We start from the raw sequence: 25,245 nt of genomic DNA on the forward strand, positions 1-25,245 counted from the left end.
AAAAGGAAAGCTGAGAATAGAAGAGGGTTTAAGAAGGACAATGGAACTGTTGCTCATTAGGGTCCAGTTTGACTGTGATGGGTAGTTGTGAGTTGGTAGTTTTTTGTGCCTGTTAAGGGGCTGAATGTAAGTGCAGGAGTCTTGGTAAACGGGAATTTGAAAGATCTGTCAGTGTTAAAAGCCACTGTGCATGGGAATTAAGAATGAAGTGCACTCCAGGCCAGTTCAAGTAGTGCTTCATATACTGTACTGTTTGTCTTGCATCTGTCAAGCCTCGTGTAACATTTAAGAGACTTCTGTTCCAGAACTACAACCTGCCTTTCAGAGGAAAGCAAACCAAAACCTTTTGAAAATAAATGAAAACATCCTCCATGTTAGTTAGTTAGTTTAGAGCTTTTAGATGGGTTCTAGGTGGTTGGTGGTCAGGGACCAAGACATGGTTGAGAGTTGGTACGAGACTGGCCCCTGTAGGATGAAGGGGGTAATGCACCTAGAGGGAGTGGGCCTGGCCCTTTTGTGCAGTGGTTAGAGAGATGGGTTGGAAAGCACTTAGTACAATCCCCAGTCTTGCTAAAACTACATATAAATAGTAAATATTTAAAAGTATAGGTTCGAGTTTGTGAATAGGACCTTATGTTTAAGACAGTTAATAAAAGGACTGTTGACTTTATGTTCCTCAACAGACCGTGAACAGTACAAGAATCTAGGTCTAAGACCGCGATTAAGAGAACAGTGGGTCTCTGAGCTGCCCAGCCAAACTAGAAATCAATTTTGAAAAACAACCTTGGCAGCTGTACCACCAATTTGCTTTGAATACAAATGGCCAGGTCTGAAGAGAATAACTAACTACAGTTTATAAAGCTAATTACAGCATGGATGATCTTGTTTACCCTGAGCCCACAGATCATCATCATTATTATCATCAGAAACAACAATTATCTGTCCACTGCAGGACAAAAGCCTCTCAAAGCTCATCCAAACCTTCCCATTTCCAGCTGTATCTCCGCATGTCCGTAGTGTTTTTGCTATTTGTTGTTTATGATCCCTCTGTTTCTCATGGGATACAGTAGGAAGTGCCTGTCTAGCAGGTTCTTTTTATGTACATACTGTATGTATGTCTTAGCAGTAGTCGTAGTAGTCATTTTTAAATGTCCGTATGAGAGACTACACCAAAAAACGATCTATTATGAGACTGAATTGAAATAAAAACCAGTTTCAAGTGACTGCCCTGGCTCTATTGCACTACTGATATGTAATTGAAGATACAACTACATATTTGCACGTACTGTAAACCGTACTGTATTTAAATATTAATCTTGCATTGTTACACTGCACTGCCTTGTAACACCTGTTAGTCTCCTTGGATAAAGTCATCTGCCAAATAAATAAATGAGTACTAATACTAGTAGTAGTAATAGTCGTAGTATAACCTGTTGCTGTGTTGTCTCAGTGTTCCAAAGCCTACTCCAGCCAGTTCCTGGAGACCTATCAAGCCCACAACATGGCTGTTGATGCAGTGCGCTGGAACCACTTCCACCCGAAAGTGTTCATCTCCTGCAGTTCAGACTGGACAGTCAAGATCTGGGATCACACTATCAAGTAAGCCTTGCCCCCTCCACCCCTTTATGTATATATATATATATATATATATATATATATATATATATATATATATATATATATATATATATAAAAACAAGCTCATTCATCCCACAAAGGCCAAAAGCACTTTCTCCAGTAAGCATCTTTTCAGTTTGCAGGGTAGGTGGCGATCTGTTCACCCTGTCATATCCTACGTATGTGTCTGCTACTGGAAAACGGGCATGCACAGTTTTTGTGGGGTTTTTTACAATGTGATATTATTTTTTAAAACAGTCCTTATAGTTTTGTGAATAGGGTCCATGTGGCGGGGTGTCCCACCCCTGTGTTATATGTTGTATATGGAGTGTTATTGTCGGTGTAGGTACTGGTACACAGAGTGTGGGTTATTATGTAGCACAGGTAATGTGTGTAATTGTATTTAGGCACAGGGATTGCACAATCGCTCCACGTGCAGATTGAAGTGAGTATTAGGATGGAAGCATGGGGAGCACAATTAGTTCACATGCAGATGTACCAAGATTCCATTGAATGATTGATTAGCAATCAAGTCTCAGTACAGCTGCATACAAGTGTTTCACTCACTCGGGGTTGGGTGTTCAGAAAGAAAGAACGAGAGAAAGAAGGAGAAAAATAATTAATGTAAAATAGCAATTGCTATGCATGCCGACCCAGACCTGGATGATACTTGTGTGTTTGTGGAGTGTTCCCCTTTCTGTGCCGACCCAGACCAGAACAATACTTGTTGTGTGTTTTTGGAGTGTTCGTCTATCTGTGCCGACCCAGACCAGGATGATACTTGTTGTGTGTTTGGAGTGTTTGTGCCCTGTTTGTTAGTGTCTGTCGGTTTTGACCAGTGTTTTTGGTTTGTTCAAGCATTTTATTTTGTTTACCAGTTGTTTATTTAATAAAAGCCCCACAGTGCATTCATTACCAATGTGCTGTGGATTTCCCTTCCTTCCTTTACTCACCGTATCCCCTGCAGTGCTGTGTTTCCGGCTCTGACGTCACCACACGAAACAGCTTGCCACAGTCCATAATAAGGGTTAGTTTACATTGCCAATACCCTAAAATACGCACTTATAGCATGTTACAAGTTAGTGTTAGTGTGATTAAACACAGGGAAACTTCCAGATAACTCCTGGTGTAAGAGGCTTAATGCTGTTATGTCATCAAGAAGCTAAACAAAAAAGATAACCATAGCTTCTTATCTGCGACAACAAGGATCTGCCCCTTTAATTAAAGTAAGAAGAGTTTTGCATGTGCTTTTGTTCTCCTACATTCTCAATTCAGCTCAAGGTTTTTTTTAATACAAACTTCTGGTCAATCCAATTAGTAGAAAAACATTCTCCACAGTACCTGTACCTCTCCGATGCTCTCTTCTAGTCAAGTCTAATGCACTACATTGCCACGTTCCCCTGTTCTTTGAAAAAAATCAGCTGGTAAAGAGAACATTAATCTTGTCTGGTGTAAAACACTCAAATGCGATTAAGCAGTTTCATTATTTTATCCAAAGGCTCCTTGGAAGACAATTACTTGCAGTGCAGTGACTTCCCATTGAGGGAGCTTTCCACTGCGGTCAGAAATTAGGGCATTATTTACATGATTTATTCATTATAATGACGGTGATGATAATGCATTTTCAAGCCAGGTATTAATCGTTACTATCAATCCATGCTGGCAAGGTCAAGTGTTGACATTTAAACCTTAAGACTAGTTCAGTCCCAGTGCAGAGATCCGCCAACAGATGGCACTCCTGCACTAGTAATTTGAACTTGCTGTTGCACTTGCAGTTTGTGAACAAATACTCACAGGAATATATTTGATAGGTTTAAATGTTTTTGTGCTTTAGACATATATATATGGTTGATAATGTATATGCAGGTATGGTTGAAATGATGACAGAAGTGATTCATGGGGTAGGTTCATTTACTTTCTGCTGTCAATGCAATGTTTATTTACTATTTGTGCATCTGACTTTAAAAATAAAGCCCTCCTTAGATGTAGACTCATTGGCCTGTAAGACCTGTAATATTGTTCCTCCTGTTCCCTGAGGACCCCGATGTTCACCTTTGACCTGAATGCAGCTGTTGGAGATGTAGCCTGGGCTCCTTACTCCTCTACAGTATTCGCAGCCGTCACCACGGATGGGAAGGTAAGAGCTTAAACAGCACCGCCTTGATCCCTGCATCTCACCTCCAGCTTATCCCTGTGTGACAGCATATAGACATTTCAGTGACAGGCTTATCAAATGAGTCATGAGTCCAGCACTGTTTTCTTGTACGCTCAGTGTTGATTGGAGAGCTCATTAGAGCAGCAAGATCACACTGCTCATCCAACCCACTAAGCTAAAGAAATAAAATACACAAAACAAACTTCTCAGACTGTCATCTCGTGTTGCTATGTTGGAAACTGAAATTATAGATTGCTACATAGACGATGTAATTCTGATTCCACGTTTGCATAGTTTTCAGTAGCCTGATGCAGGGCTGTTATTGAGCTCCACAATGTGGCTCTTTTTATTTAGGGTTGAAGACTGGACAGTCCAAAGTTTTTTTTTTTTTTAGGAGCAAATCAGAATGCCAGACATACTGAAGCAGTTTGTAGTCTGGTTAAACAGCTTTTTTTGTTTCATTTGTGATTTCTTAATTTTGTTCTTTTGTTTTTGTGGCTCTTGAACTACTCCCTCATCATCAGTATGGCTCTTTTAGACAGAAGGTTGGTCAGCTCTGGTCCATACGATTAGGCTCACCCACTGCAAAACTGCTGAGTGTTACTATTCATAACACATAGGTAAATAACGCACAGGTTTGGAGATCGACTTGTACATGATGAAGTGAGCAATAGCGTAAAGAGAAAGGAGGCAGCCACTCTCTGACCTGTTTTCATCACTTCACTGCCAGATGTACACCTGATTCGCTGCTTCCTAAAGTGATGATAATAGGGTTCTTTTGGGACTAGTGTTCCAAACTACAAATGTTTAGTCTGTCTGGCACATCAAACTGAAGACAGATTTGCTTTAGAAACAGATATGTCTTTTTATTGGCTTTGAAGCACTTGATTTGATTTTCTTCTGAGTGGAATTAATTTAATGATTTAAAAAAGCAGGGGGCAAACTAAACAAAGTTCACAAAGAACGAACTAAAACCTTTTATACATTACACAGATTTTATTCAGAGTGTGATTCTTTGTTCTAAGCAAAGAAGTGCATTTTTATGAATTAGAATAGATGTACGTCTGTCCAGCCTAAAGTTATCACAAACAGAAAAATGTATTTCCAGGTCATAGCAAAAGGAGGTCTTCAGTTTGGAGCACTTGACGTTCATTTTTCAAACTTGACTGCACATTCTCTTTGCCTTCTAGTGATGGTGTCATTAACCATTGTTTATTACAAAACCTGATTGTTTAGCACCCTGCCACATTCAAAATATTTATATTGCTGAAATGCACTCAAGTAACAAAAAGATTAAACTCAATTGTATACGCCAGTGCTCCAGTCCACCCTGAGAAAGACTCTGGAATGATGTGGTCTGGGAACAACAAATAATAGTTTTAATCTCTTTCATAAGACCTTTATCTGGAGATGAGGCACAAGCTAATAGAAGAACATATTGGAGTGTGTATGGATTGAAGGTGCATGATGGCTGCATCATAGTTCTCATGAATAGGGAAGGACCGGTATCTGATTCTAAAAGAGTATGTATATTCAAATGTCAATTGCATTTCTTTTTTCCATATTCCCCTTACTGTTTTATGTTTTTTCCAATCATTCTGAGTGATTGTGGTTCAGGTATGTTGCTATTGAATTATAATTTTTTCTATTTTTTGCCTACTTGGCTTTGAACTGCTTTGAGCTTGTCACTGGAATGCTAAATGCAAAGACTAAACCTACTCTACAGTTATACTGGCAGAGAGTAGGTGGGGCAGGCAGTCCCGAGAGCCACCTTGTCATATGATTGGAATGGAACAAGAAAGGCTGTTCAATCCTGGCGCTTTGGATTCTCCAGACAAGCTCACAGCAACTTCAATGCCAGATAAAAACATATTTAGAACAAATCGATGACTCAAAATCTGCAAGCACCCTAGTATAGCAATAGAAATGTTACAATGTTGTCTGAAGCTACTTGCACTAGCATCGGAAGGCCACTGTGCAAAAACAGGAGCTAAAAACACAAAACAAAACAGCTCACCAGCCCTTCCGGCTAAATGCAGTCAAGCAGCAGAAACCCATTATAGAAATCCACCTTTGTGTCCCTGTGGCTTTTCCACTAACCGCTTGGCTTTGGATTACTTTTCTTCATCCCGAAGCAATCGTCTCTGAGACTGCCGGAAATAATCGTTATCTTCAATACCATCTGTCCTGAGTCCATCAACCACGCTATCTTGGGCAGAAAACAGCAATCTGTCTTTCTGACTAGAAATAAATTAAATAATTAAAACAATACCCCCAAACTATCACAGATTATTTAGCTTTACTGTATATTCACTTCATACTTCCAGCATAACACCATCATTGCTATTGTATTTTCAATGATTTTATTTATTTATTTATTATCAGGTTTTCCTCCCACTTGAAAACAAACAAGCTCTCTCTCTTTCAGAGGTAGCCTCCTGGCTACAGGGAGCTCACTCTCGACAGCTGGAACTTACTGGTGCTTCTACAGTATTAAACTAGCTGTCAAATGCCCTGGGGCGAGTTTCAGTGCCTTTTCAGGGACATTTACAAGACCTGTTTGCAGAAGTGACTACACCCTTTGTGAAGAGATTTGCAACCACTCAGACTGTTCTCATGGGAATCTGCTTGTAGTCATCAACAGCTGAGAATTCACAAGGCTGGGCAATGTCTGTGGTGAGGCTTAGGCTGAAAGGGAGGATGGGACACCACCACCCCCATAGGGGACCTCAGTCTCAGAGGTGGCAGTGAAGCAAACCATGCAGACAAACACAAAGAAGGCATATCCTGGGGTGTAAATAGGGACATTGGTTAGTGTATGAACAGAGCCATTGCCCCGCCCCCTGAACTTCACAGTCCATTTATAATTATTACAGAGGACGCGTGTCCTGCCTGTAGTCTGCACTCTAGGCAGTGAACTGGCTCCTCTCTCTGGTAGTCTACAGCTCTGACCCCTTTGCCATAGTAACTTGATTGCCATCCTCCTGTCTAAACTGCAGACCTCTTTTGAGATCTCTCCCCATGCCTGTTTCCAATTACTTTGTACAAATCCCACGGTTTTCATAGCTGGGTATTAGGAGCTGGTTTAGGATTCCCTTGTTAAGGCTGACAGATATTCCATTTACATACTGCCAGTTTGTATTGAACTTCATACTTCAGGGATACTTCATTATGAGATCTCAAATTTCCTCTCATCAGGCATTCATTGTTGGATAGGGGTTACATATCTGTTGAATGGAATGGGGATGTACATATAACTACATATCATGTTACTCGAGACAGCTAATAAAGTAAAACTGCCAGTGTGTGTGGTGTGGTAAAGCAGAGACAGAAGCACTATGCAGTTACTTAATTAGAAGCCGATTTGCAGTGTAACAGATAGTGTGGAATACAGTTGTTCTGGATATACACACTGTTGACTTCTAGTGCTAACAGGTCTGAACCCTACTAACATTGGTCAAGCGTCTACTTGGACCACTTTTTACATCAAGTGTCTGATTCTTAAATGTTTAGGTTATAACTGAATAATCAACATCAGCATCTCCACCAAAGCAATTATACTTTGTCTGAAATCTCAATAAGAGGAAAGAGATTCATTTCAACCACAGATGGATACATAACCTTTAAAATTCAATAAAATAATAATTTTATTTATTAACTGAATGCAGTATCTTGACCTTAAATAAATGTAAAAAAAAAAAAAAAGAACTTCTGTGCACCTTTCAGAGTTTGAAGAAAGGTCTGGCACAGTGTACACATGTGCTTAACTTGTCAGTTGACCTTTTAACAATTAAAAACTGTAACAGGTATGTTTTACACTAATAGCTATTAGCGTCTGCTGACCTTGTTAAAGTAAAGAAAATGCAATAAAGTCTGTTTACAGTTTTACTCAACTAACGTCTGCTGTCAAAATTGGAGTTGGAGTACGAAATTTGGCATGAGACGCATGAATTTTGGTACATATTCCTCCCTTATTTGTGTGTATTTGGAGCAGGACAGCTGGAAGTGCATCTCTGTTTCTACCTCTCCTGATTCGCAGTGGAGGCACAGACTGTGCTCCCTGGCTGCCCAGGACTTATTGTGTTGGCCAGTTTCGATGGCCAGGCTGTAGTCAATGAGGCCCAGATTTATAAAGGGATTGCTCATGTTTTACAACTGTAAAATGGGCACTGAGTGTTCTGAATTCTTGGATGGGATTTACAAAACGCACGCAATGGCATAAACACGCAATTAACACGTGATTTGCGTGGGCAATGTCTCTGATCCTAACCAAGTCATTAATGTTGCCTGGAATTTTAACGTGGAAGGGATGAATTGTGTATTTTTTGTCAGTTCCGAAACTGAGACGTTTTTCTCTGCCCGAGAAAGGAGGCTCTCAGGGCGATGCTGGCGGGGGGGAAGTCTCTCTCTCTCTCTCTCTCTCTCTCTCTCTCTCTCGCATTAAATAACGAATAATTGCAGTAGAAAATGCTGTCTGCCTTGGAGAGTTTGAATTTAGTATACAATAACTAAACTCAATATAGTGTTATTGTAAAAGTTTCTTGTGACCCACATTACCCATTGTTATTTGTGTTACTGCTTCTTCCTGAACAACCCATATGTTCCCTCTGTTTTTAACACAGCTAAAGGCTCAATGATAGTAGACTTGATGTAAGATCTATAATACAGGGGGTCATTTTGTCTGTTTCCTCACAGTTGTTAACAGAATATATGGATCATTAATTGTGGTTTCCACCACTCTCACTGTCAGGCTCCATTTGCAGATATAATTTCTGATCCTGTAAGTGCATCAGCCTTCCTGTCTCGCCTGAGGTTTCTGCAGTATACGTGAACTTGTCAGAAGCAGAACACATAATCTGATACAGTGTGATTAAACAGATCTGCCTCAGCACAACACAGCTGGACAAGTGTGACCCCACTTAACAGTTTAACCCTTACAAAAGTTTACCAAACTAAAGCATAGCATTTTAAAGCCCAGACAGGTAGCGTAAGTCATGTTAAAAAGCATGGCAAACTTTGGTAAATGCTTAGTTTCAAGAACTGTATACATGATTTAATTCATGTGCTTTTAAGAAAATAAAAAAAGTTGTCCTCGACCAAAAGTTCCTTAAACATTTTGTGTATATATTACAATATCAGGTAATTCTGTAGATATTTGTAGCTATTTCCTTTTACATTTTTTTTTGTAATTTTGCAATGTAATTAAGCTTCTTGGCTATTTCATTAATATTGCACAAACCTATATCTTATTATGAAGTGTTATGTACATCATATACTTTATTGTATAGCATTTGAAGCCATCAGAGTTAAAAGTTAGACATGTCCTTCTGCATATTAATAAAAAGACAGATTCGCACTGGACTAAAAATCCCCATATAAACAGGTGGTTTCAGAATTTGTACCAACATCTGTGAAATTTAGTCCCATGCTAGCCGTCCATTTCTTTCACCAGATAATTCTCATTTTTTTACAGGACATCGGGACCTTCTGTAAAATGTTAAACTCAACCGTCCTGTGTCTTTACTCCTGTGCGAATTGACCATGTCCTGTATCTTTACTCCTGTACGAATCGACCATGTCCTGTATCTTTACTCCTGTGCGAATTGACCATGTCCTGTGTCTTTACTCCTGTGCGAATTGACCATGTCCTGTGTCTTTACTCCTGTGCGAATCGACCATGTCCTGTGTCTTTACTCCTGTGCGAATCGACCATGTCCTGTGTCTTTACTCCTGTGCGAATCTGAATGCCCCTTTCTCTAAACTCCATTTGTGACCCCTGGTCCTTGTTTCTTTTTTCAGGCTGAAAAAGTCCCTTGGGTCGACACTGTCAATACCTTTTAGAATTTTGAATGCTTGAATTAGGTCGCCACGTAGTCTTCTTTGTTCAAGACTGAACAGATTCAATTCTTTTAGCCTGTCTGCATATGACATGCCTTTTAAGCCCGGAATAATTCTGGTCGCTCTTCTTTGCACTCTTTCTAGAGCAGCAATATCTTTTTTATAGCGAGGTGACCAGAACTGCACACAATATTCAAGATGAGGTCTTACTAGTGCATTGTACAGTTTTAACATTACTTGCCTTGATTTAAATTCAACACTTTTCACAATGTATCCGAGCATCTTGTTAGCCTTTTTTATAGCTTCCCCACATTGTCTAGATGAAGACATTTCGGAGTCAACAAAAACTCCTAGGTCTTTTTCATAGATTCCTTCTCCAATTTCAGTATCTCCCATATGATATTTATAATGTACATTTTTATTTCCTGTGTGCAGTACCTTACACTTTTCTCTATTAAATGTCATTTGCCATGTGTCTGCCCAGTTCTGAATCTTGTCTAGATCATTTTGAATGACCTTTGCTGCTGCAACAGTGTTTGCCACTCCTCCTACTTTTGTGTCGTCTGCAAATTTAACAAGTTTGCTTACTATACCAGAATCTAAATCATTAATGTAGATTAGGAATAGCAGAGGACCTAATACTGATCCCTGTGGTACACCACTGGTTACCACACTCCATTCTGAGGTTTTTCCTCTAATCAGTACTTTCTGTTTTCTACATGTTAACCACTCCCTAATCCATGTGCATGCATTTCCTTGAATCCACTACTGCGTTCAGTTTGAGAATTAATCTTTTGTGCGGGACTTTGTCAAAAGCTTTCTGGAAATCTAAATAAACCATGTCATATGCTTTGCAATTATCCATTATCGATGTTGCATCCTCAAAAAAATCAAGCAAGTTAGTTAGACACGATCTCCCTTTCCTAAAACCATGTTGACTGTCTCCCAGGACCCTGTTACCATATAGGTAATTTTCCATTTTGGATCTTATTATAGTTTCCATAAGTTTGCATATAATAGAAGTCAGGCTTACTGGTCTGTAGTTACCTGGTTCAGTTTTGTTTCCCTTTTTGTGGATCGGTATTACGTTTGCAATTTTCCAGTCTGTCGGTACCACCCCTGTGTCAAGAGACTGCTGCATGATCTTGGTTAGCGGTTTGTAAATGACTTCTTTCATTTCTTTGAGTACTACTGGGAGGATCTCATCCGGCCCAGGGGATTTGTTTATTTTAAGAGCTCCTAGTCCCTTTAACACATCTACCTTAGTTATGCTAAAGTTATTTAAAACTGGATAGGAACTGGATGACATGTGGGGCATGTTGTCTATGTCCTTCTTTGTAAAAACTTGTGAAAAGTAATCATTTAATATATTTGCTATTTTTTTTTCTTCATCTACGATTTTGCCATTTGTATCTCTTAAACATTTAATCTCCTCTTTGAATGTTCGCTTGCTGTTGTAATATTGGAAAAACATTTTGGAATTGGTTTTAGCTCCCTTAGCAATGTTCATTTCTATTTCTCTCTTGGCCTTTCTAACTTCCTTTTTGACTTGTGTTTGCAGTTCTGTGTACTCTTTCTGCGTACTTTCTTTTTGGTCCTTTTTTAATGCTCTGTAAAGTGCCTTTTTTCGCTGAATATTTTTTTTAATTGATCTATTAAACCATTTTGGCAATTTAGTTTTACATTTAGATTTGTCTACTTTAGGGATATAATAGCAGTCATTTGTCATTTCCACCATTTCTATTTCATCCTTCGTGCTACCCACTGGGTTTTCCCATTTTATTTGGGGGAAGTTGAAGTCCCCCATTAGTATGGCTTCTCCTTTGCTACATGCATTTCTAGTGTCATTGTATAACAGATTATTGTGCTCACCGTCTGAATAGCATGCTCCTATTATTATGCCCTTTGAATTTCTGTCCGTTGTTCTGACCCATATTGATTCGGTTTTATTTTCTTTGTCCAGGTTTAACACCTGGGCTTCAAGACTGTTTCTTATGTATAGCGCTACCCCTCCTCCTCTTCTGTCCTGCCTGTCTTTCCTATACAGTGTATACCCACAAATATTATATTCGTCCCCATCACTCTCAGACAACCACGTTTCTGTAACACCTATCACATCATAGTTACCTGTTAGTGCAGTAGCTTCAAGTTCTAGAATTTTGTTTCTGATACTTCTAGCATTTAGATAAATACATTTAATGGTTGTCTTACCTGAGTTGTTGTTCTTGTTTTGATGCGGTCTCCCTTCTGTTTTTTTGTTGATTTCTCCCCCCTTCCTTTCTAGTTTAAATGCTTCTGAACCTGCTCGAGGATCTTTTCTCCGAGTAGACTGGTTCCCTTGTATATTTAAATGCAGTCCATCTCGTCTATACAGATAGTCCTCGTTGTAGAATGTGGTCCAATGATCAAGATAGGTGAAGCCTTCCCGTGTGCACTACGTCTTCAGCCATGCGTTTTGATTAATTATTTCCAGCTGTCCATATGCCGGTAGTATACCAGAAAATACCACAGTTTTGGTTTTCTCTTTTAATTTCCTTCCTAGCTCTCTGAATTTGTTTTGCAGGGATTTTGGTCTGTCTCTTCCAATGTTGTTTGTACCGATGTGGACGACTACTACCGGGTCGTCTCCTGTTCGTTCTAGGAGCCTGTCCACGTTCTCAGTGATGTGCTTGACCGAGGCTCTCGGAAGGCAGCACACTGTTGTAGTAAGGGGGTCCAAACTGCGAATTGAAGTTGCTGTGTTTCTCAATATGGAGTCCCCAACAATCATGACATCCCTTCTTTTTGCTGTCTGGTCACCACTGTCGATGGGATCCTGGATGTTGTTCCTTTCATTCTCTTGTTGTTGGTTCTGCTCATCAAAATTCTGAAGTGACTCAAATCTGTTGGTTGTTTTGATTTCTGGTGGTTGTGTTTGACAAAGTTTCTTTTTTTCCCTGCTTCTGCCTACCTGAACCCAGCTGTTAGGGGTGATGCAGACTTCCATGAATTGTGGGTGTGCCAGTTCCTCAAGATCCTGTTGCTGTCTCACTTCTTCCAGCTCCATTTCTAGCATACTTACTAGTTTATGCAAATCCTGGATCGCGCGGCACTTTACGCAAACTTGGTTTAGCTCTGCTGGGTTTTCTCAGATTTCCCACATCAAGCAGGTGTCACAGATTACTGGCTTGAAGACCATGTTGAAGGTTTTTTTTTTAACTTTACTCCTGTGCGAATCGACCATGTCCTGTGTCTTTACTCCTGTGCGAATCGACCATTTCCTGTGTCTTTACTCCTGTGCGAATCGACCATTTCCTGTGTCTTTACTCCTGTGCGAATCGACCATGTCCTGTGTCTTTACTCCTGTGCGAATCGACCATGTCCTGTGTCTTTACTCCTGTGCGAATTGACCATGTCCTGTATCTTTACTCCTGTGCGAATCGACCATGTCAGTGTTATGTTAGAATTTAAATAGCATTTCTGGGGTATTCCACTCAAAACTCAAACCATAAAATAATATTAAAATTGGTGTGATCTGTCATGAGATTCTACCGTTGAGTAAAATGCTACGATTGGGCAACACAGTTGTCAACTCAAATGCTGTTAACAGTGCATTTGAATATATGTGTGAAAATAACTATCAGTCAAAGTTTGAAATGGTTATTCTAGCCTTTGCAAAATAAGGTACATTAAAATGAGTAATTTACACTTGCTTTATTGTTTACAAATCATACACAAAAGTGCCTTCTGTGGCTACAACATTGCATTTCATTTTAAATGTACTGATTTTCCTTGATAAAACTGATCCACGTCTGTGAAGCTACTAGACGTCCTCTGCTTTTGACCAACTCTGAGAACACCTGGTCTTTCGTCCTGTGCGAATCATGCTTTAGTCTAATACAGTATGCAAACAAGACATTTAAAAAATACAATTCATAATAAAGCATGTTGCTGCTGAATGGATCTTGGCATTGTACCTGTATCAGCGTTGAGCTGCATGCCCTTTGTTTTTTCTTGCACTGCTTTCATTCAAAGTTCATGGAATACATTTGTTTGCAGTATTGGTGTTGATATTTGGTCCAGCTTTTCAAGAAGGATTAGACTGACATTTGCTCTTCTTATCTCTGAGGCTCATCCTTTAAAGGAGTCATCAGCAAGGCTTTGAAAACATGTTTTTTATATTGCAAAATCCCACGGGCCCTTTGCTGTTTTGCTGTTTATTTTTGTTATGTGTCCAAGCCTTTTTTTTTTTTTTTACTCTGAAACTTGTGAGGAGAGGGCTCGCTTTCCTCTTCCCTCTCACTTCCCGTGTTATTGCTAATAGGACCCCACGTAATCCTCACACACATGCTATTAGGTGAATATGGATACTCTGAAACATGTGAGGAGAGGGCTCGCTTTCCTCTTCCCACTCACTTCCCGTGTTATCGCTAATAGGACCCCACGTAATCCTCACACACATGCTATTAGGTGAATATGGAGAAGAGCTTTAAGCATGCTCTTGTCATTGTCTTTTATTCTTTCTTCTCTTGAGTATTATACAAATGATTGCTAGTTTGCAGACACTTGCCATTTGGCTTTTCCTGTCACCGTGTTCCAGCCTTCTCTGCTTACTGCGAGAATAATTTAAAAAGTAATTTCACCATCTGTTTTGCTGTTGGTGTGTGAACCCGTAATTAAAGTATGTCAGCATGCATTGTATCTGGTTTACAGCATCAGAGATGGATTTACACACACACACACAGAGACTCACAGAGTGTACAAGATCATTTACAAATACATTCCTCCCCCCACCCTTCAGTTCTGATGATGAGTTTGAATTTAGTTTAGGTAAACATGTTACTAGAATGAAATTTGAAGTTGCCTGTGGTTTTGGTGCCAGCTTGTAGCTGGGTCTGCTGGTGAAGAAGAAGAGCTCCCTAAGGTTTTTCAGGAATGAAACAACATTCCTATTCACTACTGCAGCGTCCTGCAGTATTAGTTAGGGTCTTGTAAAGGGTTCTTGGTTATTGCAAATGGGAAGTTTCAGTCAGCTCCTGAGAATTCTGATGCATGTTTTGCCCCGTCCTGGTCACCCTCCTGTTTTGAGTTATGTGCAGCTCTTAATAATCCTAGTGCGCTGCCATGAATAAAAAAACACTTGTTTATTTATTCGAGAATCCAAAAAGAAAATGACATTGATAGTCCAGTGATTGTTGACGTCTTTTATTGCATACCACCATTGAGGTTGTCAAAGAAGGGTACAAAACAGCAGTCAATCCTGACTCATCCCGTAGTATATAATGACCCATTGAAATGCCCTGGATAAACCCATTCAAACAAGAAGCATGAGCACGTTCTGGTTCATGTCTTGGTGATGGTCAGAGTCGTGAGAAGGGGACTCAATTAGAACAAACAAGAAATGGCAGAAATGTGCGCCATCATTTCAGTTTCACTATTTTATTTCTTGAGAGCCAAAGCTGCAAATAAAAAATCCTAATTAGTGGTTGTTATGTCAAACTGAAACTCGCCACTGTGATAAATACAGGCTTTCACAATAGATACCACTGGGTGAAAAAACAAAATTACCACTGGTATAAACTGTAATTTAAGTGTCAACAATTACCCGCTTTAAGAAATATTGAACTCTTGCGTCATTCACCACAGTTGTAGTAAAGCAAGATGGCACAGCTAGGCATGGGGTTCTAACTGGACAGGGAGGAGGTATTCCACAGCAAGATGAACTTCAGCACAAAGTCCTCATTAAACTGGAATCAGCCGAGACATCTTTAACCCTGTCACATGCCAAATCCAAAACTGAGAAAAAGAAATAAGGGCTGTAATTAAGGGAGAAAAGCATGCAGTAATTATGAATTGAAAATGAGAAAGAAAAAAAAACTGAAGCAGATGGTATTCAAAACATGTTTAGTATATTTTAATGATAAAAAAAAAATCAGTTAGGCTGACTGCCTAATTCAGTGTGCTTAATTAGGAGACGAGCACAATCATGGAAATACTTTTTGCTATTAAGTTACAGTTGGTAGAAGTTGTTGTTGGTAGTTGATTTAGGACCATGTGGCTGCTCAATTGCATACCCCAGAGTAGAAAGTAAAAAAGTGCGTTAATGGACCCTGCAAGCTGCTGCTACTGCAGAACTAACTAAAGCATTTAAATTCCAATTATAAATCACATATCAGAAATCAACCAATCACAGTACATCTTTTCCTGTGTACAGATGTCATCCTGTGCATGGGACATCTAATGTTCCAAACAAAGCCTTTTTTTTTGCAAACCAACACACATACCTGGCGCCTTTAAGAAAATATTACTGAAATAGCAGAGGAAGAAATGAAACTGCTTCAGTCAAGACAAAAGACGTTTAATCCTGTCATGCTGACGGTGCAGGTTACTCTGGCTGCACTTTGTTTTTAATAAATATTCTTACCATGACAAACCACCTGCAGGCCTACATGCATTTTGATGCAGTATTAGTTGTTCTGTATAGCTGCCAACAGTCCTGTATTATAAGAAACATCCCTTTAAAAAAATCTAAATAAAAACAGTTCCCTATCCCTTATTAAGTCAATACTGGAAACTTTATTTACTGTAATAAAAAAAAAAAAAAAACTTTGTGTCTAATATTAAACTACTGTAGCAGTGCCACAATGGGATTACTGTCACAATGGGATTACTGTCACAATGGGATTACTGCTACGATGGGATTACTGCCACAATGGGGTTACTGCTACAATGGGATTACGGTCACAATGGGATTACTGTCACAATGGGATTACTGCTACAATGGGATTACTGCCACAATGGGGTTACTGCTACAATGGGATTACTGCCACAATGGGATTACTGCTACAATGGGATTACTGCCACAATGGGGTCACTGCCACAATGGGGTTACTGCCACAATGGGGTTACTGCTACAATGGGATTACTGCTACAATGGGAATACTGCCACAATGGGGTCACTGCTACAATGGGATTACTGCCACCATGGGGTTACTGCTACAATGGGATTACTGCTACAATGGGATTACTGCCACAATGGGGTTACTGCCACAATGGGGTTACTGCCACAATGGGATTACTGCTACAATGGGAATACTGCCACAATGGGGTCTCTGCTACAATGGGATTACTGCCACAATGGGGTTACTGCCACAATGGGGTTACTGCCACAATGGGGTCACTGCTACAATGGGATTACTGCTACAATGGGGTTACTGCTACAATGGGATTACTGCTACAATGGGGTTACTGCTACAATGGGATTACTGCTACAATGGGAATACTGCCACAATGGGGTCTCTGCTACAATGGGATTACTGCCATAATGGGGTTACTGCCACAATGGGGTTACTGCCACAATGGGGTCTCTGCTACAATGGGATTACTGCCACAATGGGGTTACTGCTACAATGGGGTTACTGCTACAATGGGATTACTGCCACAATGGGGTCACTGCTACAATGGGATTACTGCTCCAATGGGATTACTGCCGCAATGGGGTTACTGCTACAATGGGATTACTGCTACAATGGGATTACTGCCACAATGGGATTACTGCTACAATGGCTCACGCAACCTTAACTGTCAACAACCCGATTTATTTTTTCATGATCTACGGCATTCAAGTCATGTTACTAGGTAGAAACACAAAACCACAGTTATGATTAAAAGCTAGAATTTGTTATGCTTAATACCCTTAGTCAATCTGAATGTTAAACACAAGCTTTCAGACTCTTGACTGAATTCCTGTCAAATGTCACAGCTATACTACTTCACTGTTAACACAACAGCTGTCAATCTCTCAGAATGTCCTTAGGAAGCAGAGTAGTAAACTTTTCAAGTCTTCTGTTCGTGTAACTGCAATGCTATAGTAATGCAGGAGACTGGCCAAAGAAAAACAAGCTGATAGGAGGAAAGTGTTTATGGACCGAGGTAGAAAACATTTTGTTTGAATGGAGTAGTTTGAATGACTTTAATACCTATTGTAAATGTTCTACATGCCAGTGCAACGCAGTGGTACACTTGTAAAGTATGTGTATGGTTCTGGTTCTGATTAATAAATCTAAATGTATGTATTTATACAGCTGGAACTATGATGCAATTGTACTGCACTGTATGCAACACTAAAATGTTTTGTTTACAGGTTATTAGATGGTGCACTGTTTTATTTATTGATATTTTTATTTTTTTTGCTTTTTTAATTGATGGAGCAGCACTGTTCAATACTTTTCTTTTAAATTTGAGTTAATACAACACATTTGTAAAAGCTAAATGCAGGGTGCACTGTTGTCTAAGTATGGTTTTATACTGATTTGTTTTAAATCCGTGAATAATTTTGGCAAATGAAGGTGCTGTAATATCTGTGTTCAGCTGCCTGAGAGAACACCAGACTAGCCTCTGTAATTACATTCGCAGAGACCATTGTTCAGTGTTGTTCAACACAGCCCTACAGTGAATCTGAACTTAATGTTTTCTTTAATCATCTCCAACTTCAAAAGTCTGTATGCTGAAGCCTGGCAGACAAATGTGCCTGTTTATCTGAGAAGTTGACATCAAACTAAACTTTTAAAAATGAAATAATCATAATTCTCTGGAGCTTTTAGATAATAATCTTAGAACTGCATGAATATGTCAAGTTTTGAATGAGTGAAGAAGGTTATGGCATCCTGCTAAAGTGTGTAACCATTAAACTTTAATTTTTTAGATTTCTTTTTTTCTGCCACTGATTTTACGTAGGTTTTTTTTCTGGATTTAATGTGGTATATCAGGCAAGATATACAGGTACAGACAGAAAGGGAGACAAACACTGGATGTTGCAGGATAACATACAATAGGGTCTATTCAATTGATCTAAACAGCGGCAAATATAAATACCTTTAATTTAAATATATATTTTTTCATATTGTTACAGACAGAAATAAACTAAAGATTCATTCAGGTGCATTTTAAGTGCACTTTTAGTTCTGTAGCTGTTAGAAAATCATTTGGAATCCCAGAGCTGGATGGTTCTCTTAAGACTGTTATCTTTTGCCTGCATACAAATGATCTTTTTTTTCATTCATGATCAACTCACTTTACAGTCTTGATGCCTAATGGAAACTAACACACCAGTACATTTCGAGTTAGTGATCACATTTGCCTCTCTTACCCAGGTGCACGTCTTCGATCTGAGTGTGAATAAGTATGAGGCAATCTGTGAGCAGCTCGTGGTGGCAAAGAAGAAAACCAAGCTGACCCACATCGAGTTTAACCCCGTCCACCCCATCATCATCGTGGGAGATGACAGAGGCTGTGTCACCAGCCTAAAGCTGTCACCTAACCTGCGCAGGCAGCCAAAGGTAAGACAGTCGGCGTCCTCCCCCAGGGGGCTATTCGGGAGTAAAGCTCTAACTGCTGGTGTCCAGACTGTGATCAGTGCGAGTATCAGTCTTTCTCAAGAGATCTCTTCATATTTGTTTTTTTTTCAATAAGAATGGATTTTAAGCGAGTTGCTGAACAGGGACCTCCATATAAAGAGGGACCACTGTGTTCTAATTGCCCCCACCCTATAATGTAGGCATACTCAGCTAATGTTTGGTGTTATATAACTTCAATCACTTAAACACTTTTCATCCCCTAACTCTAAACAGCATCAGAGACCTAATCTCACATATTCCCAAGTTCAGGTCTATGCTACGTTTTATTAATCTTTAGCTTTCGGTAAGATTCTGCCAGGGAGAACAGTCTGCTGCCCTCAATTGTATTTTTCAACTGTAGAACCTGTGGGGATTACAGAAATCTGATTACCAAGAGTGTCCTGGCTAGAAACAGCAGCCCTCACTCAAGCAAGTTATAGGTGGTCACATAAAGTCAAACACACTCTGATCCATGCACATTAGATTTCAAGGCAATCAATAGCATTAGCGCAAGAGATAAATGTCAAAGTGGCAAGTTGTTAATGGACAGATTTACAACACAAGGTAGATCTAAAATACAACCATGAAGAGTATAGTCAATATCTACTGTAGATATTAAGTCCTGGTTATCTTTCCTTTAGGAATCCAGCATTGCAAATCTAGTCACATTTATTGAAAAAGAAAAAAAGATTACTCTCCCCTGGTAAATGCATCCCCGTATTTCTGCTGCATTGTCTGAGGTCTCCTGGTGTTTTTATCACAGCCCATTGTTATGATGCTCTATTATTTACAATCAGCAATCAGTCCTCTATCAATAATTCGGAGGAGCAAGATTTTCATTTATAAAGCTGACATGATGGAAATGAAAAATAATTGCATACCCAGAGGTAATCTAACCTAAATAAAATGGACTGTACAAATGCCTTCTCCTTCCTGAACCAGCTGACGAATACATGCTGTCAATGTCATGCTTTATCTTTTAATGCCTGCCTGTACTTGTACCTTTTTGTCCATCTCATTTATACCATTAGCATTGCAGTGAGTAATTTGAAAGAAAAAAGAAAAAGATCTCAAATCCAAATCCACAATTCGACAATGCTAATCGTTCAAGAGCCTTTACTACAACAGCCATCCTCAATAGGATTTTCAGTAGTCAGGTCGGGGAAGATCATCACAATAATATGGCATACATGTCCATAAATAGTGATCTGAATCGCTGGCCAAGAACGTTAGAACAAGAAAAGACATGAACATTTATTGTGCCCCATGCTTATAATAGACATTTTCTTTGTGTTTTAATGTGGCTAGCCAAGTATTTCAACAGTATGTTCTCATACTGCATTGTGATTTGTAATGCATGCCCAGCGTACCATTTTTTTACCCATCTGTGGATGAAGTATACTTTATATGCGGCACACAGGCCATCACATTGCATGAGCCTGCTTGTTTTTACCCTTCATGCCTGTTGTTGTTTTGAATCAATACAAACTTGGTTTTAACAGGATATTATGACACAGTGGTGAATGTAAGCTTTTAAACATCTACCATTTCTATTCTACTAAATGTGTGCCTGGCTAGACTGTACCATTTGCAGTTTCACAATTCTCATGAATTAATTCAAACCCTTTTAATAACTTGAGTTAACAATGTGCCATGTTAATGAAAGTAGAGTAAATCAGAAGTGCATTTATTCTTGCTTAATAGTCCTACAGTGTTGAAAACGTAAGCCAGTATTCACACCCTTTAATTAAACAAAGCAGGATAACCCCGGTGTTGATTTTCTGATCAGTTGGACTTCATGACTTGGACTTTCTGAATGAATCTGTACTGTACTGGCAAAACACGGGGAGACATGCCCTGCTCTGCTGCTCACGTCTGCTAAAAGCAATCAGTTACCATGTTGGGAAGGACGTGAGCCAGCAGGTAATGCATTGCACTGTAGAGGCTTAAACAAGTTTGGCAAGAATCCAGCCTTTTCAAGTACTTTTATTTTGAATAACAATGGGCAGCCATTGTGTTATTGTGTCATCTTTACTGCATGTTTTCAGACAATGCTAAGAATCACACATAAGTGTCTGGTTCACTCTGCAATAATAATAATAAGCATATCAGTGACGTTCAACTACCCAACATATATTCATTGTATGCTTGTGTAAAAATATAAGTTTGACAAACAGACAGATATACAAGTGTGCATATATGCAAACCTGTAAAGTTTAACTTCTCTATACACATCCCCCGTGATGAAAGTTATTACTGTATACAAGTTTGTAGTAATTAAATATTTTGTCAGATTTTGAATGAATAAAATAAGTTATTTGACACATGAATATTACCAATATATAGTTTTAAAGTTATATGTCTATTTCTGTGGATGTCCATTTCTCTCTGACAAACCAGAAAAAAAAATTCCATCACCCATAATTCCACACATACCCTGGCAGGAAAATGCATAGTCCAGATGCATTACAGATTCTGGAGAAGAGATCCAGAGATAATACCAGGGTACAGAAAACAGAATAGTGGCTTATTCCTGCTGGGCTAGGGAATTGATCAAATGCCCCTTTACGTTTTGGTCTATTTTAGCTACAGTGTGGGTGGGAAGACAGCTTTTCTAATCTCCAGTAATTTTAGATTCTTCTCACACTGGTTTGGCTTTGATTCTCTTCAGTAATGAAATTACAGATTTGATATAAATGAAGCATCACCCTCATCAATCTTAATATGTGTCAAAGCAGTGAGACAGAGGCATGTTATTGATAACGCTGCACTTTTTACAGACTTCTCCTCTTTTATGGTACAATACAACGCCGCATATCCGACCCCCTGTGGACTGGGATCTAGGCAGATATGTGAAAGTCAGTTTTGCGAACATCTATAGAAAAAGCATTTGCACATCCATAAATAGGTTAGTGAACAAAAACAACACGCAAACTGCTTTAAACATGGGGACATTTTTTGCTTTAAAACTAAGCAAATGTAAATGAGATTAATTAGGCTACATACCAAGTGTTGCTATGCGGTTTTGCTATAAGCCATCTCCACACAAAGCCTTTTTTAAAAGAAAGTACAAAACAAATGGTAAATGTACAGTAACCTGCAGCCGGTGGCTTCTTTAACTCTAGAAGTCACCGCCTCCCTTGTTCTGCTTTCTTAATATCTCTGTCACAGTACTTTGCGCTCTTGATATTGCCAACAGCCGATAAGCAGCTCGGTTTGAATATTGCTTCGGCTATTTTAAACAAACGGCCGGTAAGCATTTCGTTTATGAAGTTTGCTTTGTTTAATTCAAATGCTTTTCTGCCTGACAGTCCTTTATAAGAAGTGCTGTTCAGTTCTTTCAGCCTTGTTGAAAGTTGCGTGGGTTGTTACACAGATGATTCTCTGCGGTATAATTATATGCATCATATGCCACCTTCCTGTTTTAGCAGCTATACATACATTACTGGAGCCTGTCGTTTTACACAACTTGTCTGATTACCTTTAATTTAGTCCTGGAATGTATCTGTAATGTAGTTCTTTAGTCCTAGACTCAGCAAAAATTACTTGCAATAGTTAAACAATCATCACATTACTTACATTTCACAATTGTGTTTTGAAGTGCTCCACAGCATTCCCAGGTAAGTGTGTTGCTCACAAGTGTATGCTGATTGAGAGTAGTTCATTTTCAGGGAATATCGGGGAGACTAGCACTTTGTGTGTTCTGCCAGCCTGCTGGGCCAATCTGCTTCCACTATCACACCCATGCTGAAAATATCACACTATAAAATCATACTGAGGTTCTGAGAGCACCTCTAGGAATTGCTTGACCGTCAGTTGTTTGCACCTAAGTGAATGTGATGTTCATGTGAATATGGTATACAGAAATATCTAGTCATGCAGATACTGCGCTTCACAGAGGTGGTTAAACTTATTTTATCTCTCTGTTACTTTCTTCTGGAGTATCTTGCACTAAAGTGCATGTCAGAGGATTTAAATATGATCCTTCCAGTCTCTTCCTCCTTTAAAGCCAGTTTCCTGGATCGAATCTAGTATGGTTATATTTACATATTCCCAATTGGACGACCCCCTAAAATACATTCCACTGCAGTGACACGTTGCTGCTGTTCCACAGTATTGTGTGTTCCCTTATTGAAGTTTATTTGAGTAAATCATAGCAAAGTGTAGTAAAGCATAGATAAGCATTGTAAAGACCAGAGTTATGGTAAAATAAATAAAAACAACATGGCAAACTGTTGTAAATTCAGTGTTGTCATGGGAAAACTTCACAATGACTGCTAACACTTTAATAAGGGTGCTTCATGCATGCTTTAGTTCTGTTTTTAATAACTGCTGCTGTGTCTCAACAGTGAGATAATCTGTCCGGTGTTTTGTTTGATATTTCAGTTTGACAAGATGTGTTACTGGGCTGTTTTTCAGAGAGATTTCCCATGAGTTCTTGTCTCAATGACAACATCACCACAGTATTCTTTTCACTGTTCAGTTTTCATCTTCGATTCAGCTTTACTTCCCAGAACCCTTTGTTTGTCACCATTGTAAAGTTCCTTGACAAAAGGCCTCTTTTTGCTGCAGCCTCTTACATTTTCAACACAATCACTTTGCTATTACTGTTTTGTTATTATGCAGGTGTATTTATTCATGTACAGTGGTGTGTGTTAAACACAGTAGTGAGATGTTGCTGCTTTTTCTCCACTTCAGGTGAACATATTGCTCCTATTTTGTTATTCCGTTATAGGTTACTGTCACTTTAAGGAATTGTATTTTAAATTATTTTGACACATTTGCTTCTTTTCCCTTCTGCTGTTTTCTCATTGCCTATCTCCTTGTATTAGTAGCGCTCTGCCCCTGCTCCTTTAATCCAGCTCACTGGTATTTTACAGGAAAAGAAAGGGCAGGAGGTGCCCAAGGGACCCGAAGTGGAGGTCGCAAAGATGGAGAAACTCCTGAACCTACTGCGGGAGCCAGAGAGCCTGGACAACAAATAAAGAGCAGGAATGTAGCTGCTGGAGAATGTCAGAAGAACCCCCACTCTGTACTTACAAAGCAAGGACAACCCCTGGAACACACATACTGTATTTACAAAGCAAGGACAACCCCTGGAAAACAAATAGCACTAACATCACATTCAAGAGATCAGTATTCACCAAGCCACCCGCAACATTGTCATCAGTTTCTCTTTTATTAAAAAAGAAAAAAATATTGAATGCTGTTATTCAGTAAATACAGAAGACAAATAGTTGTCTCAATATTAGTTTATACATATTGTTTTCCTATTTAACAATATACATATATTTGCCTGTCTTTACACATGAGTAAATTGACTATAATCTATCCAGAAACTATAATAAATGTATTTTCAAAACCATGTTTCATCTGCTATTGAATTATGGAATACATCTCTACAAATTGTAAAGCGTAAATATTAAATCAATGCTGCATTTGAAAGCTGTGCAGAAAAAGCATACAGGGTGCATGTGAGTCAGTCTGAAGCCCAGTCGATTAACCCCTCAGAGGCATCTCAATATGAACTGCTGTCACTTAAGGTATTATAATGCTGCATTTGAAAGCTGTGCAGAAAAAGCATACAGGGTGCATGTGAGTCAGTCTGAAGCCCAGTCGATTAACCCCTCAGAGGCATCTCAATATGAACTGCTGTCGCTTAAGGTATTATTAAAATATGTACAACAGATGGCAACATGTAAGGAAGTTGATGCAAAGCTCAGTTTTTCACTAAGTGGAGATGCAAAACTCCGCAATCACCCCCTCCTCACCGCACCGCTATGCAATCCCTCTTCCTCTACATGCATATCACACAGTAACAGTGCTGTACTCAGTATGTATTCAACCAATGTGTATTCACTTTATTAAAACTAATTTTCACTAACAGAGAAAAAAACAATTTGCCCCGAAATGATTCTTACAAGCAGAGTATTTTAGCATGGTTTGTAGAGGAATGATTTTGTCCCAGTGGTTTTGATATATGTGGTTGATTGTTATATCAGTAATTCTTATAAGTGGAGTGCACTGTATTTGGGCATCACTATATTCTTTAAGTGAGAGGTTATTACCAGAGTACAACCATGTAGAAAATGTTGACATTTTTCAACATCATCCAACGTCATGGGATTTGAAGTTGCAGTGCAAGAGAAAAGGCTATACGACTTTCAAAAAAAGTACGCACGTCACAAGAGTGTAGCTGATGTAATTGCGACCGGTCACACAGGGTCGGAGATCCTCGACCGACCAGACATTATGTCGGAG

General features: G+C 39.2%; 1 protein-coding gene across 1 annotated transcript in view; it reads left to right on the forward strand.

Moving 5' to 3' along the window:
* The window catches only part of LOC121309148 (dynein intermediate chain 2, ciliary-like), a 45,508-nt gene extending 20,655 nt beyond the window's left edge, over positions 1 to 24,853 (forward strand). The window contains exons 17-20 of the mRNA XM_041242092.1: positions 1,451 to 1,599; positions 3,655 to 3,754; positions 18,742 to 18,927; positions 23,865 to 24,853. Of these exons, the coding sequence (XP_041098026.1) occupies positions 1,451 to 1,599; positions 3,655 to 3,754; positions 18,742 to 18,927; positions 23,865 to 23,969 (540 nt within the window). The 3' untranslated portion in view covers positions 23,970 to 24,853. The remainder of the gene's footprint in view (positions 1 to 1,450; positions 1,600 to 3,654; positions 3,755 to 18,741; positions 18,928 to 23,864) is intronic.
* The last annotated feature ends 392 nt before the right edge of the window (positions 24,854 to 25,245 follow it).

The sequence above is a fragment of the Polyodon spathula genome, chromosome 1, assembly GCF_017654505.1.
Source record: "Polyodon spathula isolate WHYD16114869_AA chromosome 1, ASM1765450v1, whole genome shotgun sequence".
In the NCBI taxonomy this organism is placed as follows: Eukaryota; Metazoa; Chordata; class Actinopteri; order Acipenseriformes; family Polyodontidae; genus Polyodon; species Polyodon spathula.